At 37.3% G+C, this 17542-nt stretch overlaps 3 protein-coding genes and 1 long non-coding RNA gene across 6 annotated transcripts; 2 read left to right on the top strand and 2 right to left on the bottom strand.

Moving 5' to 3' along the window:
* The first annotated feature begins 203 nt into the window (after positions 1–203).
* LOC124175009 (hepatocyte growth factor-regulated tyrosine kinase substrate) lies at positions 204–6873 on the top strand. 3 transcript variants are annotated; one of them, XM_046554796.1, is made up of 11 exons: positions 204–378; positions 488–572; positions 1889–1964; positions 2077–2265; positions 2596–2870; positions 2961–3036; positions 3894–4076; positions 4220–4581; positions 4722–5035; positions 5122–5423; positions 5557–6873. In XM_046554796.1, the coding sequence occupies exons 1-11, from the start codon at positions 342–344 to the stop codon at positions 5977–5979; spliced, it is 2322 nt and encodes a 773-aa protein (XP_046410752.1). In that variant the 5' UTR covers positions 204–341; the 3' UTR covers positions 5980–6873. The 3 variants fall into 3 exon arrangements, with proteins under 3 accessions (XP_046410752.1, XP_046410751.1, XP_046410750.1); XM_046554795.1 differs by having other exon boundaries at positions 206–378; positions 3897–4076; positions 5533–6873; XM_046554794.1 differs by having other exon boundaries at positions 206–378; positions 5533–6873.
* On the bottom strand, positions 6654–12600 carry LOC124175008 (pyridoxal-dependent decarboxylase domain-containing protein 1). Its single transcript, XM_046554793.1, has 10 exons — positions 12347–12600; positions 12043–12228; positions 10755–11171; positions 10264–10545; positions 10046–10117; positions 9697–9933; positions 9189–9533; positions 8824–9109; positions 8421–8678; positions 6654–8296 (listed from the first exon to the last, which is right to left on the bottom strand). The coding sequence occupies exons 1-10, from the start codon at positions 12410–12412 to the stop codon at positions 8037–8039; spliced, it is 2409 nt and encodes an 802-aa protein (XP_046410749.1). The 5' UTR covers positions 12413–12600; the 3' UTR covers positions 6654–8036.
* On the top strand, positions 8990–9987 carry LOC124175010. The gene is made up of 2 exons (XR_006869057.1): positions 8990–9117; positions 9204–9987. It is a non-coding gene; the product is annotated as an uncharacterized LOC124175010 (long non-coding RNA).
* A 281-nt stretch (positions 12601–12881) lies between the features above and the next one.
* LOC124175773 (39S ribosomal protein L12, mitochondrial) lies at positions 12882–14607 on the bottom strand. The gene is made up of 4 exons (XM_046556286.1): positions 14447–14607; positions 13970–14210; positions 13656–13790; positions 12882–13092 (listed from the first exon to the last, which is right to left on the bottom strand). The coding sequence occupies exons 1-4, from the start codon at positions 14506–14508 to the stop codon at positions 12976–12978; spliced, it is 555 nt and encodes a 184-aa protein (XP_046412242.1). The 5' UTR covers positions 14509–14607; the 3' UTR covers positions 12882–12975.
* Positions 14608–17542: the final 2935 nt, after the last annotated feature.

Here is a 17542-nt window from a genome sequence, read left to right as displayed (position 1 = left end):
GGGAAATTAATTTAGTATTTTCGTGTTTGATTTATTTGAAAATCTGGTTTCAATTACCGACAATTCGAAAATAAATGACTCATAATCAGACCGATGCTGTATCGCAACAATCAGGCCGAGTGTTGTAAGAGAATCAACCAATGAGATTGTCCGAATGCCGGTGGCACGTAAACACACATATTCACGGATCTACGTTTGACTAGAATAGTGATGACGAATCATTGACATTTCCAGGACAGTAGTGTCAGAAGAAGTCAATTAAGTGAGCAAAAGTTGGTTAACAGTGTGTGCTAAACAATTAAGTTGCGAAGAAGAAACACAACAATTTTTCGTGTAGTAGAATGTTCCGAAGCTCGTCGCCCTTTGATAAGTTACTTGGTAAGTATCGTCGAGCTGATAGAGAAGCTTCTATGCTTTCGCTTAGATATTTTCAATACCTCTATATCTCTACGTAGTTTTTTTTTCACTACCATTTTATTCCGCTTAGATAAAGCTACGAGTAACTTGCGGCTTGAACCAGACTGGCCGACGATTTTACAAATCTGCGATCTCATAAGACAGGGTGACGTACAGTGAGTATATAGGAGACATATTTCTATCAAACTTAACCTACAAAATCACAATCCACGGGTACACGTATGTACCGATAGGTATCTTGCAGTCGCGCTTCGTAACTTTTAAATACTTTTCATACTTTTACCATACGCCTTATTTCATTTTGTTCTTATTATCCATTTTCGTTCTATGTGTTCATTTTGCAATCTTCATACACATGTAAGGGTTTTAGAACAATTAAAACACTGATTCTTACAGCTACTACTGTGTCAAAACCTGTTACATATTTTAACGGCAGGGGAATGTAAATTAAAATCGACCTTTCATTAGGCCTGAAATTTATAAATAAATTCTATCGATTTTTTATGCAGAATTCCCAACCCAGCTGCTGGTCGATATATCGATATATCGACCATGCCTGCCATTAAAAGGTTGACAGAGAATATAATCTGAATATAGTGCAAAATGAAAAAGCTCTTTAACACCTGTCATTACTAACAATGTATTGTTTCTCCCAAGAAACTTTCAAACACGTATCTGTGTGTCCCATACCAAATTTTGTAACACTTGATCGCGTGACAGAATTGTTTTAGTCAATTTACAACTCTTGTTCACTTATAATTAAAAGCAATCGTGTATTGTAAGTTAATGCTGTTATTTATAAATTGTTTTGTTTTCAAGCGAGTTAATTATTCTTCATATTAGGTAAAAAATTGCCAGCAATTATGTCAACTGATATTAGCAAGCAGGTTTTTTCCTTCTAACGCCTGTTATGTTTAGTTCTTATCTATTACTCTACTTAATACATCCCTTACCATTTGTAGTATATTTACAATCTTTTGTCACAACATATGCTTCTGTATAAATTATTGTTTTCATATGACGCTCGAAGAACTTTTCCTAATAAATATTTATATAATGTATACTCTGAAATATGAATATTTCGAGTCAACATTTTTTTAGATAATATTCTAATTCTGTTTGCATTCAGGACACACTTATTTCAAGTTTCAATGAAATTCTATTCAAGATGAAAGCTTTGACGTTTCTTTCTTTCTCTTTCTCAACTTTTTTACATTATGTAATTATACTTTAATGAGCTTTATCACGATTTAACTGTATATTTGTCTCACCTTGGGATTTTTTTTATGTTTATTTTAATGGACTTTTGGGAGATGAAGCCGATTTGAATTTGAATGCTTACATACGGTTTAGAGTATTATAACATAAAAATGATACAAAATACTCTAACAATGTTTCAATTTATTGAAGCTATAATCGACAATTTTTTAATAAAACAATGATCAGTAAATATTTATAATATTTCATTCAGGCCCAAATATGCACTCGGCGCCATAAAGAGGAAGCTTACAAACGCAAATCCACACATCGCTCTGTTTGGATTATTGGTTAGTGAGAAATGATGACTGAAAATAAAATTTAAAAAAAAAGCTTATCTGTAATAAATATATTCGACAAAATTTTACCTTCCAATAATCACAATTGTCTTCTGCTGGACAGGTCCTTGAGTCCTGTGTAAAGAACTGCGGAAGTCTAATTCACGATGAAATTGGAACAAAGCAGTATATGGAACAACTAAGAGAGCTTGTCAAAACTTCTCCGCATGAAGACGTCCGAACAAAGATATTAGAGTTGATTCAAGCCTGGGCCTTCGCATTTAGAAACAGCCCAAAGTATAGAGCTGTTCAGGTACGCTGTATACTCCTCATTCGCACTTCTGATGATGCTACATAAAATATTTACTTTACAATTTGGCTCATTCGCACATGACCAGTGAGGCGTTTTTTGGGCAAAGTATTCAACTTGTTCCTTAATCTATGTACTTAACTGATAAGAATATGAGTAAACAATGATTCACAACCTATCATAACATGCAGTCAGTTCTTGTCTGTTGTGTGTTGAGGCGCCTCTGTCTGAAAGTCTCATTCGTAGTTTTAGTATTCAGGTACATTTTTCATAAAGTTATGATGCTGCGCAGTGGAATATTTTTATTTAGTTTTCTTCTCTTCACTATTCTAGGATACAGTGAATATTATGAAAGCTGAGAATTATAAATTCCCAACTTTGAAAGAAAGCGACGCAATGTTCAGCGCAGATACAGCACCGGAATGGGCCGATGGTGACGTATGTCACCGATGCAGAGTGGTCTTTAACATGGTACAGCGGAAACACCATTGTCGAGCTTGCGGACAAGTATTTTGTGGCCAATGCTCCAGCAAGACATCGACCTTGCCGAAATTTGGTATAGAAAAAGAAGTTAGAGTTTGCGAAGCTTGCTATGATCAAGTCAACAAGTCAGTATTATCAAAAGTCTTTCAAAGTTCAATCAATTTCTCCGATCAATCAATAATCCAAGTAATCGCATTGTCCTTTTGTTTTTGTAGACCGACTACTGGGGTTCCTAAAGAAACTGATCTGCCAGCTGAATATCTGAGTAGCTCTCTAGCCCAACAACAACAAGTAAGTTTATTATTTTGCTAAACCGTCTTTGTTACGAAATTGATTATACCAATTTCTTATCAATGAAAGAAAGGTTTTCATTCTTATCACGTTTTCGCTCATCATTAAAACTCCATTTCAACTTAAAACATACTCTTATTTTGAAATGCCAAATCCTTGAAAGTCATTCTAAAATTGCACATTTATTATGTTTCACCTAATGTGTCATTACATTAACATTGCTCAGCCTCATTTTGCCGTTAGGTTTTGTGAGTCGTTCACAATGCCCCTGATAATTAGATTACTAGAATAATGGCTTTTCTAACAACACGAGTACAAATGAAAGATCAATGTGTTAGGAGCATACTATTTTCAGTAGGTTATTATTACAATCAGTAGTTCCATCAAATTACACACCTAGTTTTGCAATTTTATCCCGATAAATCAACTCACATTATTTTATCATTTTCAATCAAGTACCAGGTAATCGCGATAATTTGTTTATTATTCATTTGTTAGTCAATGACAGTCTTCTGACGTTTTATCTGTCAAATTAAAAGAGGTATTCAAGCTTTGTCAATTTATCAATTCATACCGTACCCATGTGAATGAACTGATTGAACTGAATTTTAAGTGTCCCATTAATGATGAACCGGCACAGGAATAATCCTTTAAAAAAATCCAACAAATTTTTAAACCCAAGATATCGTAGAAATACTTCAAACGATGAACCATTTTATAATGTAATAGTAGTTATTGTAAATCAAAGAACTACAATTTATTCCACAAGTAGCGCCTTATAGTGATATGATTTGGAGTGCTGTCAATCTCTGGTGTTTCAATAATACATCGATTTAATTGCAAACCCATTTCTGGAGCAGGTACCACCACGCAAAACTGCTGAAGAGCTCCAAGAGGAAGAGGAACTTCAGCTTGCTCTTGCTCTGAGCCAAAGTGAAGCTGAACACAAGGAAAAAGAAAAGAAACGCGTTACAAGTTCCTTAAAAACTAATCCTATACCAGCTTTGTCCAGAGCGGCTTATTCTCCACCACCATCACCGGTTAGTTTGAAAATAATGATTTACATCATACTTACATTAACTTTGATTGAATATCTACTTATAAAGTTTAAGGACACGGCACCAAAATGTTAGAAGTAAAGATCTGGGAAGGCACTCTGTATATCTCGATCTTTTCAAAACAGCAAGGTACCAGCCCATCCAGAATGAAAGATGAGGAGGAGGAAGTTAATCCTGAATTGGCAAAATACCTTAATCGTAAATACTGGGAACAACGTCAAACTGGGATTGAAGAACATGGTGCCAGGTCCGATGTGGCTAGTCCATCCGCACCCAACATAAGTAGCCCGATGCCGCAAAAGATAATAATGACAAAGCAGCAGAATGGAGAAATCGATACTCAGATGGAAGAATTTGTTGCCGCTCTTAGGTCGCAAGTGGAGATTTTTGTTAACAGAATGAAAAGTAACTCGTCCAGGGGAAGATCGATCGCCAATGACAGTTCTGTGCAGACCTTGTTTATGAATATAACAGCCATGCACTCAAAGTAATTCTCCAACAACATTTTATCTTGTTACTTGAATTCTTTCTCGTTATTTTCGTGGTTGAATATATTTGTTTATATGTACATAATCGGGTTGGCAAGTAAAACAGCGATCCGATTCTAACTGTGAATATTTGTTCAAGGCTGCTTCGATACATTCAGGAACAAGACGACGGTCGGGTGTATTATGAAGGACTCCAGGATAAATTAGCCCAAATGAAAGATGCGAGAGCAGCACTGGATGCATTAAGAGAGGAGCACAGAGAAAAGTTGAGGAGGCAAGCTGAGGAAGCTGAGCGACAGAGGCAGCTGCAAATGGCTCACAAATTGGAAATTATGCGTAAAAAGAAACAGGAATACTTACAATATCAGCGTCAGCTTGCACTTCAAAGAATTCAGGAACAGGAAAGGGAAATGCAGATGCGCCAAGAACAACAAAAGCAGCAGTACATACTGGGTAAAAAAAATCGTGAAAAATTGTCTTACCAATTATGAATTACCAATTGTATCCTTCTTGTTTATTAATTTTCCTCGTTCAAATAGGTGGTTATCAACAAGTGCCTGGTTTCATGGGTCCACCTGCCCAAGGCTCTCCAGTTCGTCATGTCCAGTATCAAAATCCTGGGCAAAATTACAATCCGATGTCTCCAACAAATCAGGGAGTATACATGTACGCTCAACCGCCGATGAATCAGTACCCGATCCCGGGTTATAGTATGCAGACGATGGGTCCTCCGCCTCACATGATGGGCCCCATGGGAGGTCCAGAACAACAAGGTCCACCTGAACAATCTATTCAGAACCGAGAAAGTATGGGGCGCATGCCAGTTTCGGGACCAGGAATGGTATGTTAAGTAACTAAAGTATTATTACTATCATAAGGATCATTGTCAACGATATTTTGTGACTTGGACAGTCAAATTTCGTCTGTTACGCACATTTCAAATTCTCCAGATGCCTGCACCTTCTCCTCTACAGCAACTCCAACAATCAAGTGGCCACCAAATGGGTCCACCTGGCCATATGCCTCCACAATCAGGGCCTGGAAGTCAAATCTCGGGGCCTCAAGGCCCACAGAGTCATGCGCCTATTCCGCAAGGACCGCCATTACCCCAATCTTCTAATAGCGGTCTGCCACCCCAAATTACTGGCTCTATACAAGGTCCACCTGCTACTGTTGGCGGTTCTATGCAGCCAAATCAACAGCCCCCGGTACAACAAGGACCTGGCATACCTCAAATGCAAAACGCTCCACAAATAGGACCAAGTCAAGGGGCACCGCCGGCCATGCAATACCAACCATCGGTTGTGCAGTCAGCTCCTCCTGAAAATGTTCAGTCGCCACCAAAGCAAAAAGAGGAACAAAAGCCTGATACAGCTGAATTAATTTCGTTCGACTGATGACGAATAGTTGAAGAAAGAGAAAAACATTCTAAAAGGTTTAATCCAAGCATTTATATTTGTTTTTTGACACACGTACGCATAATCCATTTATTTCAGCGATCTCTATTGGTCAACGTTTATATTACAAAAGTGATATTTTAGATTGCAGAGCTGTTCTATTTTTAAAAATTTGTTACGCAAAATACGCCGATCTCGATTCTCAACACATTTATGAAAGCTGTTATTGTCAAGGTTTATTAGCGCCGACCAAAAACGTATGTGCATAACGCTTTTTTGCCGTGATAGGCATTTCAGTTTTATTCGGTAAACGCTTTAAATAAAATCCCAAAGCTTTTGCACACGTTAATAACAAAACGTTAATGTCTTTCTTGTGCGTATTCGATTTTTTGTCTAGTTTTACATTGGTTCTATTCAACAATGTCCGCTAAAAAAATCACTGAACCAAATATCGACTAGTTGCGGAATTATGAAATTCAGAAAGATGGATAAAAAAAAGAGAAGAAAACTACGCAAGATTTTATCATTTTTCAATAATATTTTATTAAGTAGCAATACTTTGTTACAACAATTCGGTACATAAATATACATACGAGCGTAATTTATTGTAAACATCTGTCAACAACAATGTTTTAATTTCAGTATAATATTAACTAATCTTTTTCATATTTCAAAATCCAAATTATATACTCAAAGAAATTACGTACATATTAATAAGTAATTAACATTGCAGAAGTTCTTTTCTTTCGTTCCTGGTTGAATGATTACTTTGTTCCACTGAAGCAAGGCTACATAGGATACATAGTACGCCGTGAGATTTGAATTATATTTCTGTTTTTCGATTTGTTTCACTGAATTCTTTGATTAAAATCAATACAACATGATGTTACAAACCTGTCAAGAAAAAAACAACCACGAAAATGCAATAATAATAAAAGTAATATTAATACTTGAAACAATCACAATTGAGTCATGTTATATCACATGTATTAAGCATACGTTGTGCTTTAGAATCATAACAGTGTCGAACTACATATATATACATATAGGCATATATATACGGGATGATTGTTACTGAATATTGCAAGTTTAGTGTGATAAAAGATCGTATAACTATTATAAAGTGAAAAATGATGTATTTTAATTTTCAAATAATACATGTATCTAATACTTGCTTACTGAGATTAACATCTTAGTCCATTTTACAACTATGCAAATTATTTTAATCCTACTGGGCACTAGTTAATTTTCGGCTGACTGGGTCATTGTTTAATTGAGTTACGAATTGTGATGTGATTCCTATGACTTAGTAAGGCATGCGAACAACAAAAAACGATATTTTCCTTATATAGTGAAGTATTGAGGGGTTTCAACACTCATGCCCATTTTACAATTTGGGTTTCAAATCTATGGGTTTGCTTTTCTTGGTAAAATAATGAATAAAATATCAATTAATGTAATTAACTGGACCTGTTTATTCCAGTTATGTTACATTATTATTCCGATATCAAATGTCAATGTCAATCACAAATAAATTGTATGTACAGAAATTTGTCAATTACATTATTTGACTTATTCATTACAATTATTACAAGGCAAATTTTATTCGCGCAAATTTCTTGGTATTTTAAAATTTTTCTCATTCAAAGTATGCTATTTTAGAAATTAGAGTACTTCGAACAGTGACGCATAGAAAAAAAAATATATATATATATATATAGGCATACTCTAAATCTGGGGACCAGCTTCTAAACGGCATGTTCTTTCACAAAATAATTTATCGTCACTCAAGTTATTATACTATGAAATTTCAATACTTTGTTAAGAAGTATCATCTATACCATTATCACGATTGTGTCTGCCATCGCCATTGCGTCAGGGCGTACCAAACTAATCCAACCCTTTCTTGCACGAAAATGAACATATGTGACTAATTTTGTTACGTAAAAACACTGTGTAATGCTAAGGTGGTTTTATTTTCGAACGCGTTTTTAAAGGAACATCTCGCTCGGAAGCTGCTACATAATTACACTTGGGATTGAAATTAATAAAATCCACTACGAGCTTGCTGCTTGCTCTGTTGATTCCTCTTTGACCTGGGGTTGAGCGCATGCTGTATTAGATATTGACAAAACACTTTTACCACTCTGTAGACTAGAATGGCTGGACGAACGACTGTGGCTCTGACTGTTAGCACCGACTGGAGTTTGAACTAACGGTTGTGGAGGTGTTCTGGCCCCTGAACCATTACTATTAGTCGAATTTGGTTGCAATTGCATGTGGTACTTATATATATTCTCTGTACTTTCAACAACGCCTGTAATTTCATAACAATATACAAATATTTAAATATGAAAACTGATATTCTCAGTAATTCGGGTACGGTAAATTTGACCATTTTTCAACTGTGACAATTTGCGAATTATTCAACATTAACTTACCAGCTTGTAAATTTAAACTTCGACCTCTTACACCTGCCTCTTTGTTTGGCGGGCTCCACCAATTAACAAAAGTTCCGACAACAGGAACATGTCTTAGAATCCCTTCCTGCCAAAGTTTCTCTGCATTTTCTCGTTCCAAATCGGTTTGCGCAGCTTCTATACCTCTCTTAACTACCTCAGACATTGTGTCCAATAGTTTCGAACTAGCTTCAACTTCCTGACCAACTTGCAATACCAGTGACAATAATTCGGCAACATCTGAAATCCACATAGATCATTTGCGAAAACTGTCACTTGATCATGATATGATTTATATTGATATATATTGTTACATACAAAATTGCAGATATTTGCATAGTTGCAAATACATTTTTTTTCCTTAGGCACGCAAATAAAGATGTACCTGTATCCTGTGTAACCATGCCAAATCTAACACAAGCTAGGCCATCGGCACCTTCACCCAATGAGAATGCTGCATCCGTGCTTCTTAGCGCCTCCACCAACTGTGTATTTAATCTGTTAAGTTCATCTTTGGCCTGATCAGTCATGACATTGGCCCATGTTGGAGGAGCATATCGGACTCCACCTAACCCTGCCCAACCAGCCATATCAACCAAATGAAGAGAATCATTTTCTGAGACCAACTTCACAAACGTTTCTTTGTGTTCAACAGTTGCCAACAGAATCTCCTGCAGAGGTGCAACATGTACAATATGCGAAAACATAATTCTTTTTATATGATTATAGACGTTATTCAAGATCCCTTACAATTTGCTGTTCCAGGCATGCAACAACATTGTCGATATCCTCGCTCGTCGGAGGTTTGTCTGGGTATTCTATAGGACAAATTCGGATCGCAACACCGTGCTGTTCAATTTCGCATAATTCTATTTGCACATTTTCAACATCACGTGGCAGAGTTTGACCGAGCCAAGAATTCAATTTGTCATAATAAGGCGGTACGCGTTCCGTTGCTTGCGGATCACGATCTGCAGGTATAAATTGCAGTACTAGGGAACTGGCCACTATTTCGTACAACTGAGGACTCCCAATCGGATTCGTCAATAATTCATTTATCGTGTACGATCCGGTTTCTCCACCTGGTGTTTGACTCTAGAATGAATCCCTAAAGTAGTTATTTCTCAGAGAAGATAATTTAAATCATACTTTCATGTTAGAATTCATTGAATGAAATTATAGGTACTGTAATGCAATTAACAATATGTGAGTTGTGACAATTTTTTTCCAACAAAATGATAAAGGATCAGTGTATTACCAATAACCTGATGCAATTGAATTTCTTGATTTTATTGTAGAGTTCTTCAACTGCTAAAAAACACTGCTTAAATCTATTCTGAATCCCATCTCGACCCAGTGCTTGTAAGGCAGCCCATAATGGTAACGTCGGTAGACGTCGTGATAACGAGTCTGACATTAGACCTGACACCAACGAGAGTGTCGTATCTCTGGGTGTTGGCCGACCGCCTTTGGTATCAGTCAACCTGTACAATGTCTATTTATAAGATTAAGGGATGAAATGTAGTAGAATTTCTTTTGTGCCCTGGTAGTTTTCTGGAAAAAAAGAAATCCTTGATGTATCTAGAATGATTTAATTGAAAGGATACTACTACAGGGAGTGATGGAATTCCTAGCCAAGTTCCTACAGGCAGCGTCACACTGTCAGCAATTTTCGCAGGCTAAAATAGAAAGAATAAACATTACATTATTTGAAAAAAAAAGTGTAAATAAATTTTTGAAAAATGTGTAGTACTTTAGTAAACTCCTGCATTCACAACTACTTTGACCATCGTTACTCATACTTTAAAATATCTAAAGTTCTCACCAAATCCTTAGTAGAGTTATTTAAAGTGAGTGCTGCTAGCGAATGCCCCCTCAAATGCAGCCAGACGTTATATTTGTCACAGATTTCTCTTAGCCTAGTAATATTATCACAGTGCCCAGTCAACATAGAGCCTGCTTCTGCTAAAACTAGTAATGGAGTGACGCTGTTTGATTGACTGTCTTCAGCCAAGCGACGTTCAAGAGCAGACACATCCATGCTGTGCCTTGATCCAAACATTGTGTTATGCGGAATTGGACGCATGCAATGCAATGGTAATGACAGCTAGAAGATAAATAACTTGTTTTTCAATTCCGTTACATTTTTAATTTAGAATCAAGTTTACGAATTATTTAGTATATAAGTGAAAAATTTGAGATTAGTTTAGCTATATACTTTTGTGAAAGGATCGCTCAAATGTGTATTCAGCTGGACTGTTTAACATCCGTACAAGCTTCGATATAAATTTTCAGTTTACTTTCATATTTACACACCTGCCTACACAGATGTTGGACGACTCCAAGCGGAGCTGCAACTGAACTGTAAATTAATGGGGGAGAGGCTGCCAGTGCTGTAAAACCATCTTCTATGTATCTTGGATATTTTCTATGCAATGCCAGTCTAGCCACTCTGACCAATCCCTCTAAATGGTCCTCATGGAACGATGATGCGCAGTCGACGAACCTGAAAATGTGACTGAGCCATCTTGTAGTATCGGCAGCCAGCCGGCCAGCCAGTCTCTGTGCATGTGCTCTTGGCAATGCAGCGGCATATGCAGATACGCTGTTAGCTACAAGTGACAATTTTGCAGCATCTGTTAACGTCGGTAAAGTCGTTAATTGGCTTGCCAGAGGCTCGTTACTCTCTCCATCGGTTGTCTGTACTGGCGCATCTTCGTGAATCACCAAATCCTATGTAAACAACATACATGCTTAATTATATTCGAAATGCAGTAAAAATTAATACAAGTTAGATGAGATTTGTAGAAGAAATTTTTAAACAAATTATTCTAACATCCGTGCAAAATTAAATCATACAGCGCTGATAACAAAATAATGAGCTCATTATTTTTGGATATTCATACGAATATCAAGATGCAGAATTCTTCAGAAAAGCTGTTAGGTTTTATGTTACTATATTGATTTGAGATTTTTTTAAATACAACAATGAAGTACTTTTCTTACTACATATAACTCTTTTGAAGAAATATATTTTCTGCCATTAGATAATCTTCTGATGAGTCTGATCGCAACGAACCTTTGACATAAAAAACATGTGTACTGATCTTAAACATTATATCTGAAAGTACTTGATCCGTTGAAGATTTTATGATACCTTAATAGGAAATATTGTATAATAACGAAATCAATGAAAACAAGCATTACTAATCTATGGTATTTTTATTCATAAGAAATCACCGCAGCGTATTTGAATTTTTTGTATCTTTTGCATTATCCGAGCAAAGCTATTTATCTTTCCACATTTTCGATGAACCGCATAAACTATAAGAAAATGTGGAATATGGCTGAGAATATAGTCATGTGCTCATCTCAATGTAGCAGCATGCAGGACATGCGGCTGATACGACATATCATTGTGTGCTAAACCGTGCTAACGTGGCGGTATAGTTTGGTTTTATCATAAACATGATTGCATCTGCCGAAAGCGCGCAATCAACGCTCGAGCACTTCAGGTTCCAACAGCATTTACCAATTGAAATAGGGGCGCCGTCAAAACTGACCAATCGCGTCAAGGCAATGGCTTCTGCTAGTGCAATCTCACCTGAATCAAGGCCAATATTTCCTCAGGGCTTTTTGCCTGAGACAGAAATCCCGAAGGATTATTCCAGGTCGTCCCGCCACCGTCGGCAGCCCTTTCAACGGCCTCTTCAAGCCTCGAAATCACTTGCGAGGCCTGAAATTCTAATGCACCTACTTCGTTGTCTCTCGACTCCGCTGCAGCGGTCACCTGTCAGAATCATTGTGAAAACGTTGATAATTCACTCTGATATTGACACGGAAAAATACAGGTAATAAAACGGTACACTATTTCACTTTTGATTGATTTTTTTTCACATTTCACCCACCTCGAAAGAATTTTGCGGTATATCTTCCATCGCCGCTTTTCTGTTTGTGTCAACCTCCTCGGCCATCGTGGCAGTAGTCGTGGCGCAAGGGCGTAAACACCTCCGCTAATGCCCCGTGCACTGAATATTACTCTTGATAAGAACGTAATCAGGACCCGGTAATATTGACGGAGCCTGAAAATGTTCGATGTACTCAATGTACTCTACGTCGGTGGGTCAGCTTGCGTTATACAGGAACTCATTGGACGTTGTTCCTTCAATAAAATTACGCGCACCCTAAATATACGCCTGTGAGATTATCGACACCTACGTAGCAGACGAAGCAGGGAAATACGGACGATATCACAAAAGACTTGACATACTTCGTTTGCTATATGGACAAACAGTCCCACTCTTATGAATGTATTGAAGATAGAATTATATGTATTGTGTATAGATACAGGCGTCACATAAAAATGGTTTTCATTTCTGATTTTGGAAATAACGGTTTATTGGGAATAGGACTAATTTAGGAATAAATAATGACAACAATACATACATTGAATTATTTTAATGTACATTTATTACTAAGAGTCTAGGTTGTAAATTACAAATTGTCTTCTGTGTTTGGTTTCGTTCTACTCAACAATTTATTCAATTTCAATTACAGCACCAACTTTGCCCAGTGCTTCCTTGAGCTTCTCTGCTTCATCCTTTGGAATATCACTTTTGATAACTGTTGGGGCACTTTCCACAAACTTCTTTGCCTGCGGTACAATAAATTATTAATAATGCTAGCTAATTAATATTTATTATCTTTCAACATCACGAGCTAAATCACTCATGTCTTATCAATCTGTCAATGCTGAATATTAAGTTGTCAACAGAACCGTTTCATTAGATCACATTTGTAAAAAAATTGAAACTGAAGAAAGCAAAAATCACCTCAGTGGGTTCTAGAAAGACATGTCTAACACAACTACCAAGATGGATTCTAATGAATTCGCAGCCACCAGTTTCGTATGCTATCATTATCATTTATTTAGCGTAGACAGCAGATAACACAGGTGGCCAAGATACGGTTTGAATACACCTCGGGAAATGATTAGAGAATTTTGATACCGATTGCGAAACTGGCTGCAGAATGACCATAGAAGTTCTCTACACAAATGGGATTCAGTTTTTGAAAAACGTAATGTAAAACAAAGCATCTGTTGATATACAATAAGTGACACAAGAAAATTGGTCCTCGATACTGAAGCTCGGTGAAATGAGAAACCAAATACCACATAGAACCAATGAAAATTGACAACATCAATTGGGACATTACCTGAACAAGATTCATCCCTTCCAACAAATTTTTGCATTCTTTAATCAGTGCGACCTTCTGTTTTTCGTCAAACTTAATAAGTTTTACTGTGAATTCAGTTTGTACTTTCTTTTTTGCGGCCCCCTCGTCGCCGTCCTATTGAGAAAGAACAAACAAGTTACTACTGGGTATATAAGGTGTTGTGTATAATAATTAGGAATGAAAATAGTGGTTTATATCTTGTAATTTCCAATTTCCTCAAAATTATCCTATAGTTGAACTTTTTAGATTATTCAAACCACAGTAAAGTGTTGTACTTATCCATGAGTACTGACTTCAGCTCCAGCAGCAGGTGCAACTGCAAATCCACCAACAGGCATGATGGGTGCGTCAGGAAGGTTCAGCCTTTTTTTGAGTACATCACTAAGTTCTGCAACCTCAATAAGATTCAACGCAGTTATGTCATTAGCTATTTTGTCAATTTTAGCGCTCACAGGCTTGTCCACACCCTCAGGAACAGGAATTGTTAGTGGCTCAACTGGTTGAGCCGATGTTGCTGTCTGTTGAGTCGTAGCACTGAAATAACAGACGCGTAAATTTTTTAGTTAAAACAACGTTGTCAATGAATCGGAGCTGAATATAGATAGTCGGCGAAATCAGGGATCGATGTTAGGCTCGTATTGCTAGTGTAATAGTACTTTATTAGCAAGACAATAGGTTAAGGGCGAATGCACTTAGGTTAGGTAGCGTTGGCTAATCGAATCGTGCTACACGGCGTGGGAGTTTTGCGGAAAATTGAAGTAACGGCCTACCATTTGTGAAACTGCCGTAGCTGCCGCAAATTCTGACGAAATACCAAACGTAAGGAATTCATATCTTCAGAGCCTGAAAAGTTCCGAATACTAAGTAATTACGAAATAGAAATCACACCAATTCTACCGCTGCATTGAGCCGCCGTGAACCACACAGTATAGAGACCAGAAATTAACCATCGAAAACTGATACGACTCGTAAGAAGTTATACCATCCAAACACAGAGTAACAACGACACTGAAGTCATTGACTTGAATATACCTATATCTTCAGTTCACAAATGGTTAACAACGCTGGAGTGGAAAATATAGAGTGTAACGCAACGCTTATTTTCACCTCCAAAAATTTTAGAATTTAATGAATATTTCCATATCTATGTTGAAAAACGTAACACGGGCTCATCTTCCTCTTTTTGCAACTTTCAGAGCTGGGAAATTTCTGCCTCGAAATCGATTCAAATTTCCCTTTTTGGACTAACTGTACCACAAAGAATTCAAGGAAGACATTTAAAATATTGTACCACCCATTGTAGACTACATCGAATATTAGTAATATAATGTCATACATATCGTATCCTGGAAGTTTGTGAGTATGAGTTTGTAGTTTTCCTTCCCTTTCCTCTTGGAAAAATCATTCCAAAATTTATGTTTTTCGGCCGTATATTTTGATTCATAGTTCACAACGAGCTTATACAACGTGCTTTCGTTTCCGTTCTCAAAATAACGTCCATATAATGCGTCAAAGAATTGATTCCGGCATTATTCAATATCGTCTAAATTTTGGCCATGAATCCAAAGAGCCTTACTCTTTCGAGTAAAATATTTTTGGCCTCGGAAACGATTTGTATGACCCTATTGAATCTAATTGGATCCCCAGGAATGTAACAAAAACATGAAAATGAGCGTAGGATCGACAGCAGAGAAATTACGATCAACATCCTTCGTTTTTTAGCTGCAACTCTGATGCATGATTCTGTCTAGACTATTTGGACCCTTAGAAGTGAATGGTTGAAGGAATAGAACGAGAAGAGGAGAAAATTTATTTTTTATTCGTTTCCATACAGGTTACGTAAAATAGAGACGATACAATATCATAAGTCGTATATCATACCTTGCAAAGCTGTGTTGCACCTGTACACGAGCCGAAACTTCAGCTACATTAGGAAAATATGATAATAACTATCCGATATAGTGTTTGTGATATTCGAGTTAAAACAATGTTTACTACAGACCTATTTTCACAACCGATAATTAGATTTCTAATGTACTGTTTAATCAAATTTCTGCAGTCCTCTCTTCATTTCATTTTATTTCCATTTGTTGATTTGCTGTATGACTAAACACTGACACCCAAACACTTGTACAATAATTAGGAAATATGAAATAAACTGAGACTTGAGCTATAAATTTGTGATTTTCCTTCCCCACCTTTCCAAAAAACCTTAGCAAATTTCATGTATTCCGACGGTAACTGTTAATCCATTGGTCATTTGATGAATCTTCTTCCTCTTGCGATGCTTGACGCCGACGCAAAACCTTGGAACTGCATTCTAGGCCCGTAGAGTGGCTCAGGACCGACAACTACTAAATGACGGGAGGATTTTCCGTTTTTGGCTGTAACTCTTGATACATTGCTCACAGTATATTACCACTGTGCCGAATTGAATTCGCTCCCTGAATTACGTGAGAATAGTGCATCAATAAATGGATTCCTGCACTTTCAAGATCGTGGAGATTTCTGCTAAAAATACGATGGGCTCGGCCTTAGTTTTTCTTCATTTTTTCAGCCGAAAATTTTTCGTCTCAGAATCGATTTGTATGACCCTTATCCAAATAATTGGACCTCCAGGAACTCAAAAAACGCAGCAAACTGAGCGTAGAACCATCGGCAAAGGATCTACGACGGATATAGCACCAGCTGAAAAATGGCGAAAGCTCAGGTTCCGGATTTTGGTTGTCACTTTTGATCCGATGCTCGCATCGTATTCGGACTGCGCCAAATCGATTCGTCTCGCAACATTACGTCATGATAGTGCATGAAAGAATTTAGACCAGCACTTTTCAAAATCGCGAAAATTTTCGCCAAAAATGCAAAGGGCCTTACTTTTTTGTCATTTTTGGGGCCGAAAAATTTTGGTCTCGGATTCGGTTTGTATGTGCCTTTCCCGACTAAGTGGACTACCAGGAACTCAGAAAACGCAGCGAAAAGAGTGTGGGATCAACCGGAGAGAAATTACGGAGGAAAAACCACCTGCTAAAAAATGTCGAAAATACAGGTTCTCGTTTTTTGGCTGTAACTTTTGATGCGTTGATCGCAGCGTGCTGGGACTGCGCCCAATCGATTTCTCTCACAGAATTACGTCGGAATAAGGCATAAAAGAATTTATTCCAGCACTTTTCAAAATCGCGAAAATTTTTGCCAAAAATGCAAAGGGGTTAGCCTTACTTTTTTTTCATTTTTGGGGCCGAAAATTTTTGGTCTCAGATTCGATTTGTATGACCTTTTCCCGACTAAGTGGACCACCAGGAACACAGAAAACGCAGCGAAAAGAGTCTAGGATCAACAGGAGAGAAATTACGGAGGAAAAAGCACCTGCTGAAAAATGTCGAAAATACAGGTTCTCGTTTTTTGGCTGCAACTTTTGATGCGTTGATCGCAGCGTGTTGGGACTGCGCCCAGTCGATTTCTCTCGCAGAATTACGTCGGAATAGTGCATAAAAGAATTCATTACAACACTTTCCAAAATCGCGGAAATTTTTGCCAAAAATGCAAAGGGGTTAGCCTTACTTTTTTTTCATTTTTGGGGCCGAAACTTTTTGGTCTCAGATTCGATTGATATGATCCTTTTCCGACAAAGTGGACCACCAGGAACACAGAAAACGCAGCGAAAAGAGTGTAGGATCAACAGGAGAGAAATTACGGAGGAAAAACCACCTGCTAAAAAATGTCGAAAATACAGGTTCTCGTTTTTTGGCTGTAACTTTTGATGCGTTGATCTCAGCGTGTTGGGACTGCGCCCAGTCGATTTCTCTCGCAGAATTACGTCGGAATAGTGCATAAAAGAATTCATTCAAACACTTTTCAAAATCGCGAAA

The sequence above is a fragment of the Neodiprion fabricii genome, chromosome 2 (genome assembly GCF_021155785.1).
Source record: "Neodiprion fabricii isolate iyNeoFabr1 chromosome 2, iyNeoFabr1.1, whole genome shotgun sequence".
In the NCBI taxonomy this organism is placed as follows: Eukaryota; Metazoa; Arthropoda; class Insecta; order Hymenoptera; family Diprionidae; genus Neodiprion; species Neodiprion fabricii.
This window is presented reverse-complemented; position numbering and strand designations above follow the sequence as displayed.